Source organism: Chelmon rostratus, chromosome 19 (assembly GCF_017976325.1).
Source record: "Chelmon rostratus isolate fCheRos1 chromosome 19, fCheRos1.pri, whole genome shotgun sequence".
Taxonomy (NCBI): domain Eukaryota; kingdom Metazoa; phylum Chordata; class Actinopteri; order Chaetodontiformes; family Chaetodontidae; genus Chelmon; species Chelmon rostratus.
In genome coordinates this window covers 22,774,074-22,787,924 of record NC_055676.1, presented here as the reverse complement: position 1 = coordinate 22,787,924, position 13,851 = coordinate 22,774,074, and the positions used below count along the sequence as shown (strand labels likewise).

Sequence of the window (13,851 nt, the reverse complement as noted above, 5' to 3'; positions counted from 1 at the left end):
GCTTCTCTCGTTGTTTTTAGTGTTGGTCATTATAGGTTTGATTTTACTGACAACCTTGATGATGCTTTTGGAGCGTTCCACATCTTTTCCAGTCTTTAGTTGCTCCTGTCACAACGTGTTTGAAACGTGTTGCTGCATCAGATTCAGAATAAGCAGATATTTACAAAAATCAATGAAGCTGATGAGGTGAAACTTAAAACATGTTGTCTTTGTGCTGTGAGGTTTACTGAACTTTCACTTTCTGTTTTATGTATGTTTCGTTCAAGCTGTTTTGAAATCAGGGTTGATGAATTGAGTTTTAAGTCTGTCTCAGGCAAACTGAGGCCGTAACCCTTCAGGGTCTGCATGTGTTGTGGTTCAGCAGGTAGCTGGGTCACCTTTAAGGGATGCGACTGCTTTGTTCCTATACTGTCCTCTGTCAGCAGGAAAGGTAAATGGATTAAGCGTATAAAGAATCAATAGCCAATCACTTAGGCCAATGGAGTAAAGCCAAGAGCGTTTGCTTGGTTGTGGATGAGACTGAATAATATCGTGTGTGTATGTGAGTGTCATCATTTGGGTGGACGGTGCTCTTGAACAGCGTTCTACGTACAGCATGCTTAAAGACATGCTCGAGAGAGAAAGAACATTATGAAATCCATCAAGAATGAATTATGTCGTGATTTAGCCTCCTCTGCTCCAACTGCCCACAACTAATAAATGACAGCAGGCTAATGAGGACAAACGATAATGGGGCTGTAGTCACGGTACAGAAAGCTACAAGGCTCATGGTTATTACTCTGTTCGGTTACATTTTAATGCTGCTTCTGTCTCCGTTTCATAGCCCACATGTCCTTCACTCTCGACCAGGAAAAGGTGAATCTTTGTATAACACACGGACGTACCGAGGACATCCAGCGGAGGCACATTGAAGGTTTGACAGCAATCCTGATGGTCCGCTTTAATGTGAACCCTCTTTAAGATCTGTTCTTTTAGTAGCTTGTAACCCTAATTATGTTCTGAGGTAACAATATGCTTTATGGAGGAATAACTCATCCTATTTTATGGTGTGTTAGTTGTCCTTAATGTAATCTCTCTGCGCTCACATTACAATGAAAAAGCAGCTGTAAAGACAAAATGATCTGCAGTTTTATTAATGGTCCGGGGATTCATCGATCAGTTGTACTCTAAAGAGAACAAAGTAACACCTCAAGTGCAGGTCAGGTGGTGGAGTTGTCCTTGTCTATAGATATTAAAATAGCACAGCTGTGCGATGTCACTCTGCTTTAAGGTCACATAGAAATCAAATGTTTCCTTTTGTAAAACAACCGTCAATAGCACATCTGTGTCAGAGTAAACAGTAACTGTTCATCTTTATGTCAAAATATGAGATAAGAAGGCAAAAGAAGGCCGTCAAACTGATTCAGCGTCAGTTAACGGTTCAAGCTGCGTTATTTGTTGTTTTATTTTGGCCACTAGGGGGCAGAAAAGTGCACAAACACCACACATCACCAGCGTAAGTTTCTTATGGCTAACGTGTTAGCAAACATTTCCTTTTAACTCTAGTTTGATTTTTACTCTTTCGTTTGCTAGATGTTTTATGAGGGCTTTTTGTCAGGTTTTTCTACCTTTTTTTTGGGGGGGGACACCTGCGTTTGGTACAGACAGGCTGTAAATGTGGTGTAAAACCGATACAATGAGCTAGAAGACGCTGAAATGTTTGAGCTGCAGGGTTGAGTGATCACTACCTTCCAATGAGGTTAATTTTTTTATTAGTTCAGTTTGTCTGTTTGTCAGCAGGATTATGGAAAAACTACGAGCCTGATCTGACATGAGTCTTATAGTTTTGGAAAGATATCCAGACGTGTATCATGGTTGCAGTTGTATATCATAGAAGAGTAGCCTGCTCTTGGTGGAGGTCTGCGCTCTCTGAACGCGCTTCATGTTCTCAATGATTTCAGGATAATGAGTGAACGTGTCGCACCACACGGCCATTTTGTTCAATGTTAGTTTCAACAATGTTAGCAGGTTTAAAGAAGGGATTTCTGTTGGTGCTTTCAAAGTATTCAAAAAACACAGGAGAACTGCTTCACCTCCGAACAACAGAAGATGAAGGTAAAAAGAATGTTTGTTGGTTTTTGTGTACCCAATGACGGAGAGCTAGCCACTTGTTTCCAGGCTATGAACCCTTTGATCTTCCTCACCTGGGGCTGAGGTTACATACCTCTGAGGGCTGGACAGCAGTAGAAATATTGGCTCCAGATACATGCCCTTTGCACTCACTAAAGTCTACAGTTCACTGAAAACACATTTACATTGTGGAGGAGCTTGTTGCTCCACCAACGCTGTAGAAGGTCAGAGAGTGCATGCCTTGTGGGTGCTGAGGATTTGTCTGTTTGTGTTGATGCATGGAAACTTGGACAGAGGTTATTCTATCTCCACGTGTGAAGTTAAATTCATCTTTCAGGAGAGCAAGATGGGAAAGTTTTGCACTTTTTCAATCAATTGGTTATCACATAAAAGTGATTGAGCTTGTTGAACTTGTCACTAATTGATCCTGATGAGAACCACTGAAATCACCACAGCATGATGTTTCTGCAGCAGTGACAGCAGTGTGATCTGGTAATCTAGGTTTTTCGTCCTTCATCCATCACGCTCAGTATCCCGACACAGCAGAAGATTGTCATGTGCCCTTGGGTGGTACCTTTGAAGGCCACTGTCATGAGTGCGGTCCTGTCTGAACTGGTCAAAATGTTTGCCTGAGGATCAGGTCAGTGCTTCAAGAGCTGAAGTGTCGTTCCACTTCTAGAAAGCAGAATCTGAGGCACTTGATCAGAAATACTGAACAACCCAGTCACCAGAATCGACGCTGACATCGTACGTTGTGTTAAAGTCTTACATTTCCTTGAGCTCAAACTTTACATTTCTTTAAATTTGTGCTTCATGTTGTGACCGCGCTGTGGTTAAGGTCTGGTTAGGTTTAAGCACAAAAACCACTTAGAGTGACAGCAAAGCACGGCTCAGACTCAGCTCATATACATGTACCGCTAGTCTGAACACCACTTTGATACTTGTTGTAGGACTGTTGATATGATGCATGTGAAACATAAAATGCCAGCATTTTATTCTTGGGACTGAGCTCTACTGAACTTAAACTGAAGAGTAATACCCTAATGAGACTGTGTTGTTGTGGGACACAACCTGCAAGTAGTAGTCACGTCACAGGTTTACGGTGTCGCCTGTTTCACCTGTTGTTGTGCATGTTTGGCTGCAGTATGTGAATGCACAGTAGTGTGTTTGGTTCGCAGCTGATAAAGAGTGTGGAGCTCCAGACACTGAATGAAAACAGCTTTGAACGAGGCCATGGTGCACAGCTGAAACATTTCTCTTCACATCTTTGAAGGTGTGAAGGAAAAAACACATCCTTCTGGTATATGTGATGGGTTGGCTGCTGCCCTCCCCTCTGCAGCCAGTGCCCTTCGGGGCTTTGATCTCGTCCACGGCAGTTCAATCTGGGCCTCAGCTGTGGGAAAGAGCAGCAGGGCTTAACAGTACAGAGCCCAAACAGAGCCCAGTAGATAGCAGGTGCTGGAGCTGTGACCTTCCCATCCCAGGCCAGCATTCCTGCCTGTCAGACCCCCCAGGTCCATGCATGCGCTGTCTCCAGCCACACCATCTGGAGCTGCTCGTCCCGCTGTGCCGTGTTCAAATGCAAGAGTGTCCGAAACGCTTCAAGCACTCATCGACGACGCTGTAGTACCACGGCAACATTGATTAAGAATGATAAACCCTTAGAGAGCTATGCTGTTTGTCGCTATGCTAATCCTCACACCTCCCAGCTGGAGGATAAATACACAAACAGCCACTGTCTTTACGTCCAGAGCTACGATATGTCCTCAGGACCGCAGCCAACAGTGATGCCTCAGGTCTGCTGGGTTTCTACCTCCAGGGGAGGCAGATGATTACCACCCGAGAGACTCCAACTTAAGAAAGTTCAACTTTTCGTAGGATGCTGAAGAATTTTAATTTGTGCTTATTTCTGTGAATGTACCTCGTCGCTGCCGCCTGCACACGCTTGTTTTGTCATGCAGCTTGTGAGGGATATCTGAATGCTGATAAGCAGCAATGGCTTCTCTCTCTGTCAGCAGTTTTTTTGAAGTGCAGAATCTGGGAGAAGAGGCGAAATCTGCTCCCCGTCCTCTACACACCTCTTATTGTAAGCAGCCTGTGAGCTCCACGTCTCAGCGAACCGCTGTGCTGGGAAATCACCTCGTCACTTCTTCAAATACATGTGGTCCATGTCAGGGAGACTAATATTATCCCCTTGACTAATAAAGTCAACATACTGGAGTGAGAGAGTTAAACAGTACCTTTCTGTAGTCTTCATTTTGTAGTAAAGGTGCCGACAGTGGCTCACTGTGCACCAAAGTCTCACACCAGCATTTAAAACAGCAAAGTTAATCTGTGCAAACTTTTCACGTCAAGGTCAATTTGGCGAACGCTGAATTTGCGCCGTCGACCAACAGCAAACCGTCCCGACAGTGCTGACTTTTTAAGGTTTATTAGCTGATTAGCTGTGCTGTTGGTCACTTTTATTAACACTCGTCAGAGTAAAAACTCTTCCAGAAAAGAGGAATGGTTTGCAGACAGTTATGAGCTGAGTTAATGGTAGAATGCTATTGTTTTGCAACCGGGCTAACGAGCTTGCTAGCTGACCATCAGCCTGGAGATCTTTGATTTGCCGCTTCAGTAACTTTTATTGAATGAAATCAGACGTGGACTGGCCATCCAGTGACAGCTACAGCTACAGTCCCGCTGTGATTCGATGTTTTAAACAAATGATTCGTGCGAGGAAAGCAGGAGATGCATGGAAATAATCTGGGAAATAAAGAGCTGTATACTCCTTTCTGTCAGGTGGAAGTGCCTTCAGTTACTCAGAGCTTCACGATGATGAAGTCCAGTCAGAACTCTGAGGAAACATCAGGCGCCAAGCACACCCAAAGTGCACGAAAATGATGCACATGAATATTTATTCCCGTTGATTTAATCATGGAAGTGCTGGAACTGAAGACACTTTTTAGCCATTTTGACTAAAGATGCGTTACTGGTATGAAGAGTAAACAGTTCTTGCTTGCACGTGGTCTGTTGTGGATGTACAGACTTGCCTGGACTGACGCTACATTCCTGGCCAGAATAAAGTAAACAGAAGAGCAGAGAGAAAACAGGTCCTATTATGACTGACTAGTGCTAGCCCGGCCAGCTAGCGAGTTAGCGGTAAGCTCACTGGCTACAACAGCTCACCAACAAGCCCTGGGAGTACAGTAACTACGTCACCAAGCTTCAAGAAGCACAAATATTTAGTAAACAGATGCAGATTAATTCACCTGCACCACATTGTGATGTGCCTTAAGACCGGCAGAGCTGAAGGAAATACTTGGCAATTCAAAGCTAAATACCAATAAAGCTGCGTGACAGCACGTGTTGTCTTGCAGTGGATCTTACTTTCATTGCCTCGTCATCTGGAGGCCTTGTGTGCACTCACAGTATCCAGTGAACAGCTCACGCTTCTGTTTGTGTGTTCAGTCTGTAATGAGCTATCGTCGACGTACGTGCACATAATAGAGCGTGATCGTGTACAAATGTTTCGCGCCACCTCAGGCCTCTCAGGTCGTCTGCAGGTATGAATCTCTCAGCCTGAACTCCATCACCTTCCTTTTTTTCCTCTCCTTGTCGCCTTCAGCTCTGCAGGTTCGGACTAATGTAATCACAGACCCCCGCAGCCGGGCAAGCGCGGGAGACAGAAGCCGGGCCAGACGTACAGGTATTCTAAACTGGTTACATTAGACCAAACAGGCCATCTGTCTCCCTCTGTAATTGGACACTGTGGATTAGACGGAGACGGCAGCGTTTCCCAGCCAAGTGGGCTAGTTACTGTTTATTTGGAATTAATTACCAAGGAGAGTGGAAACCTCACAGCTCCCAAAGAGCGAATCCAGACACTTGAGGCCAGGATGAGAGGAAGGAGAGTGCCATACCAAAGCTGTGGCAACAGAGCTGGGACAGTTCAGGACGGCGTCTGAAGCCGCTCACTAAGACTGGCTGACGTTTATTATGTTTGAGTCCAGGATGATGATGCAGCTGGCCCGCCAGCGTTAGGTAGATAAGGACAAAAGCTCTTACAAACGGTGCCCTCCTTCTCCGGTTCGGTCACCCTAAACTGAGGCAGCGAATGAATGGACTTCTTAAGTGTAGGTAACGGGTATCCTGGTGTGATGCCATTAGCTTTTCTCATGCTGTGGGAGCTTTCCAAGAGCTGAGTGAAAGGACGGGAGTATATATCTCTTAAAGCCTGTGAGAACGGAGCATCCACCCTGGCACCGGCGCTGCTCATCTGATCCTACGTTGAGCTTTTCCCTCTCACAGGGATCACCGTGTACACCACTAGAAATGTTGCACAGACATGTTTTGATGTGTTTTGACAAGCAGGGGAAAAAAATGAACCCACGAACACAGAGTCTCTTTAAAAGCTGCTCTTTTTATTGGATCTACTTTTTAAAAAAAAGGGCTGGTGAGGGGCTGCATCACTGCATTTTTTTCACTATGCTAAATTTCAGTTTGCATGCAGTGAAATAAATGTACAAGTGAGACAACGCAATAAATTAGCATATAATTTACATTTGGAAAAAAAATTAGTAACAGTGTACCAACATTAATACTGAATATAAAATATAAGCAAATAATCAAGATGCTTTTCATTTCTCTTGCACTTTAGGTACAGGTATAAGCAATGTGACATTCAAACATCCAAGTTCACAGCAATGAGTACCAGTTTGATTGATTTCACTTCTCGTTTTCTGGAGGCTCCGCGTCCCGCAGCCAGCGGAGGCGTCAGTCCAAGCCGTTTAAATTCAAACGCTTCTCGCCATCCGCCGTCCCTTCCCGACCGCCTCATTCAAGGTTTGGTAACCAACAAAATCTGCTCGACATTGTCATACTGAAGGTGGCTACGAAAAAGTAGCAGCAGCAAAATTAGAAATTAGTTGTTAACAGCTTCGATGAGATTCTTGCACACTCCTATTGTCTCTCAGATGCGCGCTGAGTGTGATGGAGGCGTTTCGCAGGTGTTCCCTTTCACAACCCCTCCACCAGCATAAACGTCCCCTGCCTAAAGGGGTCAGTTACAACTGGGTGAGTGTCCATTTTGTTGGTAGCACAAACAACAATACACGGTTAACAATGAAAATTCCCAGTGTGAGGTATTAACAGATACAAACAAAACATAACATGACCAGCATTTACCAACAGAGAGATTGACGAGGATATATTTCATATTGTTTGGATCCAGCCTCACTGGAGAGGGTTGAATGGAAGCACCCACTTGATAGCACCAGAAGCCTGGGAAGGCCGTAACCCTCGGAGCAGAGCAGGAGGAAAAGAAGAGGTAAACACAGTACTCCATGGAGATAAAAAATACAATAACGTAGAGGAGGGGGAAGCACCATCGAGGCGGCTGTTGATGATGAGAGGAAAGAGAACGGTGGGGTCGTTTTATCTGGAGCCTGGATACGTGGTCTGGCAACATATCCATGATGAATGTGATGTGTGTGTATATTTAGCACCGGGCCCGTATTTAAAGGCAAGTTAGACTTTTTGGGAAATACTTTTTCACTTCCTCGCTGAGAATTGAATGAGAAGATCGATACCGTTCATGTCGGTCGGATAATTAAGAAACCGCAGCCAGGAGACGTGAAGCAGTTGTCAGGGAGGTTACGTGCTGGACCAAGCCTCCAGGAAAAAGCCTCGGCTCTGACGCGGTTTTTGATGTTGTGGTCAGATGGGGTATTACAGCATCAACGCTTAGAAATACGACTTTTTGTTTTTACTCTCGGTTTTCGTTAGATGATCAAATGGACGTTCATCGCTCCCCACTGACTGACAGCAACATTGATAGTTCAGCTGTGAGATACAGCACAAAAGCTGCATAAACGCCGAACATCTCAACGTTTTTCGCACTTATGTACAAAAATGCATTTAAATGGTGTGATGTCATTAATTATCTAAGAGAAAAAGTGACCACGAATCTTTTGAACTGAACTCCCACATCTAATTTTTACACTCAGTTCTTTGGACAGATTAAAGAAATAATATGTATTAATAAGCGAGATTTGGAGGTGCTAGCCAGGCTAGCATGCTATGCTAAACTCAGCTAACAATCCGCTAGCTAAAGCTCCACATTCACAGCACAGACATGATGTGACTGGTATTAAGCTTCTCATTTCCCAAAATGTCAGACTAAACCGTCCGTTCGGTGCTGAAATACAAAAAATATGACCAATTGTCCAGCTTTAAAGAGCAGGAAATAGTGACTGCACTGTGATTCCAATGAACAAGCTGCTTCATAGAATATGCTCCTTCAAAATGAATCCTTCAATAGTGAACCGGAAGCTCCTCTATGGGATGTTTAGTCAAGGCCAGTTTGGTAACAGTGTTTGATGCGGCCCAGGCAGTCCGACCGTGTCTTCATACTACGTTTGGACGACCGACTGACACCGGGCGAACTTTACTTTGAGTATTCGTAACTAAGGCAAACGTGAATTAAAAATGCTCCTATAACCACGTGGTATTTTCTGGTCCTGGATTAACATCATATATAATATACAAATCCTTACAGTATATAAGGGTTTAACGTATGTTACAGTATGCAATATTCTCATTCCAGCACAGAGACGTTGAATATGAATTCAATCACATTACATTCCCTTCCTTGACAGTAGGCTACTATCTGACACAAACATGATCAGAGGACAATATCTCAGCTCTGTTTGGAATTGTACAATAAATATACAGTACACTGATGGGGTTTCTCTGTCGTATTTGAGCGGTAAATTGGCAAAGTATTTACACGAAAAAGTGCACCGAAGCCAAAAAGTCTGCCTGCCAATAGCACCGTCACGGCCATCCCAAAGACGGGAGTCCGACACGCTCAACTCCCGTCCCCCTCTTCCAGTGAGGAGTCCTCCCCTCCGTCCGTCTACCTCCGGGTACATCCTCTGTGAGCGATGTGTCCAGCACTTTGGATTCATAAAACAACAAACACAAAGGAAGACTAACAATGATATTAATAATTATTATTATAATAAAAATAACATCACCAACAGATAATCTTCCGAGTTCCACTTCACAGAAGTGAACATTTTAAAAAATAAGTTTGTGTCAGCGTTGCGGGCTGAGCAGTGGTTTGGATTCCACCACGATGGAGGGCAGGAGGATCAGGTGTGATAAATAGGGAAATCCTTACTTCTTCTTTCGCCAGCGCTGATCTCTTCATCCGTCTTCCACTGGTCCAGAGGTTTGGTTTGATTTTCAGTCTGCCCTCTTTTCTCCCTCTGAGTGCTGTGTCAGCCCCCCTCCATCTTTCTTGCCTTTCTCTGTCTGTCTCCCCCTCGCCGTCTCGCCCTCGCTGTGTCGGGGTCAGTGGCCCTGGCAGGTCTTACAGCACATCTGCCTGAAGTACGCACGGCTGCAGAACTTGAACTTGAGGACCAGCGGGCAGTAGGCCACTTTGTTCACATCTTTGCATTCTGTGGAGAGAAAGAGGAGAGAAGAGTGTTCATCCACTTTAACTGAGCATCCCGAGTCACTGTTTCTGCACGAGTTCGACTCTTCGGCCTGTTTGTGCCTCCCGTTCGAGTCGCAGCGCCGAGCATCTGATCGGCCGTTTGAAATGAACCCTCAGAGACTCCACAACCATCTGTTTAACCACGCGTTTAACCCGTTTCCTCCTGCAAACAAACACGGAAGCTGGAAATGACGCGTTCGTACGAAGCAAACAGGGTTTCTGCAGGGCGGTTACAGTTAGACCTTTACAAGCACACGTAATGTAATTATGATTTAACAACATCCAAAACGAAAACCAGTTGGGACGATGTGGCCAATAATGATTTTTTATTCATCATTAAATCAGATTTTCTCTGTACTTTCAAGCAGTAGAAAACAATACTTCATAATGATATAATCAACTCCTCCTGGACCTGGATAAAATGGTGAATTCACATATTGATAAGTTTATTTTAAGTCTTTTTAAGGCTAAACTCAGCGCTTGTATATTATGAGGAACGAGCCTCCCAGCTGCTGAAGCTGCAGCAGTGACACTTTCAGGTCAGAGGTGCCTCACATCTCCTGGAAACATCTAAATGTAAGACTTTGTAAAAAGAAACTGAACCCTGGAAGACTTTTCAACATCACTGTAATGTATGTTGCTTCTTTCCAATATCGTGTTTTTAATACAAAATAACATGTTAATGTTCAGGCGGAAAAGACAAACACATCTGCAACAAACTGAGTATTTTTTCATCCAGATGGTTTGAAGAGTCTCTGAGGTTTCTGGAAACACCTTCACAGCAGCGATAAGTGCTTTTAGGGAACCCCTTTTTTTTATTTTCAGGGGATCTTTGGTGGAGTGATAAGACACGAGAGGCAGGAACTGGGGCTAACCTGCTTCACGAGGGCTGGTGCATCTCCCTCACCAGAGTAAAACTCTGCAACTATGCTTGGACACAGAGACTGAGACAGATTCTGGCCTCGTTCACTAACTGGGCTATCTGCCATCCCGGCCATGCACACACACACACACACACACAGTGCTCTAAATGCCTTATCACGATCAGAGTGTCTTCCCTTATTAGGCTTTGGCCCCTGCCTCCGCAGAGCCAAATGAAACGAGACATTGCCTCACTGCTGTCCGTAAAGGAACAATTAGCCTACAGCTAATCCCATTAGCCAGCCTGTAAACGCTGCTCACGTTTTCCATTCAGGCTAATCGAAAGGCCCTTCTCGATGCATCTGAATAGCCATCCATCATGGGTAAGTGTATATGGAGGGTTGAGCTGTTTCGCTTTGACCAGGAGCCAACCTCACTGGAAAGATTAATGTAGCTGGCAAAGTGTAGAGGAGTGTGTCATCCAAGTGTGTTTAGGTCATAGCAGAACAGTGAGGATGAAGATGAGACAGTTTAGACCCTTTTCAGTTGGGGCTTTGTGTACAGTACAATGGGCGCTCACATAAACCATCTGCCTTTGCATTTGAAGGAAACGGCAGTTTTAAATAGAAACCTGCGTCTGTCCTGTGGCCGCACATTTTCTTTGCGAGCGCGATGAAAACTGCGAGCAGACAACTCGCCGAGCCAGCGCTATTAAAACGTGATGGCAGACTCAGATGTGCACGTTTCCCCATCTTACCGTCGCCGTTGGAGATGGGGGTGGCGTCACACTTGCTCTCACACTGCTGCATGGTGGTGGGTCGGAGGGACTCTGCGCACTCATTCGACGGCTGCCCGGTGTAGGACAGACACTGCACCGTCCTCATCTGCTGGCCCAGGCCGCACTGGGCCGAACACTGGAACAGAAAAGGTTAAACTTACTGTCTGTGCTGGAGCATGAGGCAGCAACTGAGACTTAACAAGGTAAACCAGGACCATCTTTCTCTGTGTGAGTGCCGGGCTGTTAGTCTGCAGACACACACACACACAACCGTCCTGAGGAATCCCTGCACATTCACTGCACAACTCGATCCAATCAACCAATCAACGAATCATTGACATAGCATCACCTTTTAAGTTGATGTGCTGAACTTGTTAGCAAGCGGTTGCTTACTTCCACATCCAGGAGTTACAGAGAAACATTATTCATTCACTTGTGCTTCTCTTTTAGCTCTGTTTTTGGTCTCTACCAGCTCCTGAGGGAGATGTCTGCCTTTTTAGCTGCTAAATGCTGCACTACATTCCCTATGATAGATGTACAGGCAGCTAACACTGGAATACTTTGATTCAACACTTTAGAAATGTATTTTCAGACAAGTTCCTGAGACTTCTGGGTGGGTGTCTGGATGTTTATTCAGGGCTGACGATGAAGGTTATGTTGCACATTTTGATCCTTGAACTGCAGCAATCAGCTGCAAAAGTACTTTTATTAAGTACTTAAGTGCCTCCCTGAGCTGTGCATCACAGCCGCCAAATCAGCAGCCAAACTACAATAACTATAACAAGATAAATGATAAACTTCCTCTTGTTTTCAGAACAAAACCTCTGAATTAAAAAAAGAAGAAATTATAAGGCCAAGTTTTCTTTCTGCCAGAGTCTCCCAGCCTTCTCATATAGTTAAATACAAACATAAACTAATACAGCTGCGACTCCAGAAGCAAATCCAAAAAAGCATCAAGCTGAATACAGTGAACGCAGGTGAAGCGTGTGCTGACTAAGAACTTCTGATCAGGACCAGAGGAAGCGTCAGGGTCCACCGGCTCAAGGGTCTGCAAAAACTGACGGAACCACATGAATGTTACATCTGTTCACTCACTAATAATGAATGGATCGTTCATTCATTCTTTCGTTATGTGTCTTAAACGTCTCAGGTGTAATTAGTCCTGATCTCTACTTATCACACTACAAGTTGGTTAAATAGGACAAAAGGGACTAATAAAAAATGTAAATAATGTCCATCATTTGTTTATTTTTTAACCAATTTTCAGTTGAAACGCATCAACAAGCCTTTTAAAAGCAGCAGGCCACAGACTGACAGACCTGATGTCATCCAGATGGTTTGAATGGAGTAAGACCGTCCTCGACATGAGACTCGACATGGCGGTCCCTGTCATACAGGCCTTCAAATGTGCTGACACATCAAAGGGTTTAAAAGATCTCGCGGACCAAAGACTGACCTCAACGTGGGCCTGACGGTGGCCTACAGAACCCAACTGTTTCTATCTGCATTGCACACTCAATATATCTTCTTTTATACATTGTTTTTCTTTATATAATTTATTTCTCTTTTAGTGTTAAATGCTCATTGCAAACTGAGTAAACAACAAAATAACAGTAAAAAGTTTTCATGTTTTAGTCCATAGTTTCAGTCTCCTGCAGTTTATAATGCAGAATATGTAATGCAGGAGTATTAAATGGTGGGTGTTGATAAAAGCATGTGGTCCGTGCTCGCTTGATGTTGTGAGAGAAGAATGTTGCGTTAATGAGAAACGGCTCCATTCAGTGGACTCTTCTTGACCGCATATGAAAAAGGTTGTTGTGCTGAACCCAAACGTGCACCTGTACGTTGCTTGTATGTGTAGCCGTTAAACTCGTTTGCAGAATGAAAAAAAAAGTTTACAGAAAGCGTTGCTGCCAAAACACCTTCGGCAAAACGCGAGCCTCAAATGAAGTTTCCTCATAATTACTCCCTCTGAGAAACAACACACCTGTCAGCCATCGCTATGAGCGTGTGCTCGTGCACGAGCGCATAATATGAACCCAGCCTTCAACAAATGGCCGCCCCCACCCCCCGCCGACGAAAGAACTACCAGGCTTTCTGTCACCTTCAATGATCCTCTCTGGCTGCCTCAGATCAGTGAGTCCGCATGTCATCCCTTCCCAATTAGAGAGTCTTTATTAGGACCCGCTGCCGGCCATGACAGATGGCATACGTCAATGGTGTGACTTAAGTGGGATTTGAACCGGTGACCTTTTGGCCTGGGAGACCAGGCGCTCGGTAGCTGGCAACAATCTCCCCTTTCTGACGGTTCGCGGGCCGGCCGGCGAGGGACGGAGCAGCGAGGGCGAAGCGTGTAATTACAGCCAAAAAAAAAAAAATCACACACACAAGAAACACACACACACACATCTGCAGTGCATGAGAAAGCGCTGTGTAAGAGCGAACTCCAGCTGTTGCTCTACAAGGTATTAACCTCGGCCCGGCGTGACGGGCAGCCCGCTCTTTGATGGACCACGCTGAGGTTATCACTCAGGTCTGCTTTGTTTACGCCTGTTATTGGCACTGATTGAATTGTAAAGTTACTGATGTGCGTTCCTGCATGTGTGAACACACA

The 13,851-nt window shown here is 44.7% G+C and overlaps 1 protein-coding gene across 1 annotated transcript in view; it reads right to left on the bottom strand.

Annotated features, from left to right (window-relative positions):
• Positions 1 to 6,549: 6,549 nt before the first annotated feature.
• adamts6 (ADAM metallopeptidase with thrombospondin type 1 motif, 6) overlaps positions 6,550 to 13,851 on the bottom strand; it is a 56,331-nt gene continuing 49,029 nt past the window's right edge. Inside the window, exons 23-24 of the mRNA XM_041959974.1 lie at positions 11,217 to 11,373; positions 6,550 to 9,560 (exon numbers count right to left, since the gene is read on the bottom strand). Of these exons, the coding sequence (XP_041815908.1) occupies positions 9,451 to 9,560; positions 11,217 to 11,373 (267 nt within the window). The 3' untranslated portion in view covers positions 6,550 to 9,450. The remainder of the gene's footprint in view (positions 9,561 to 11,216; positions 11,374 to 13,851) is intronic.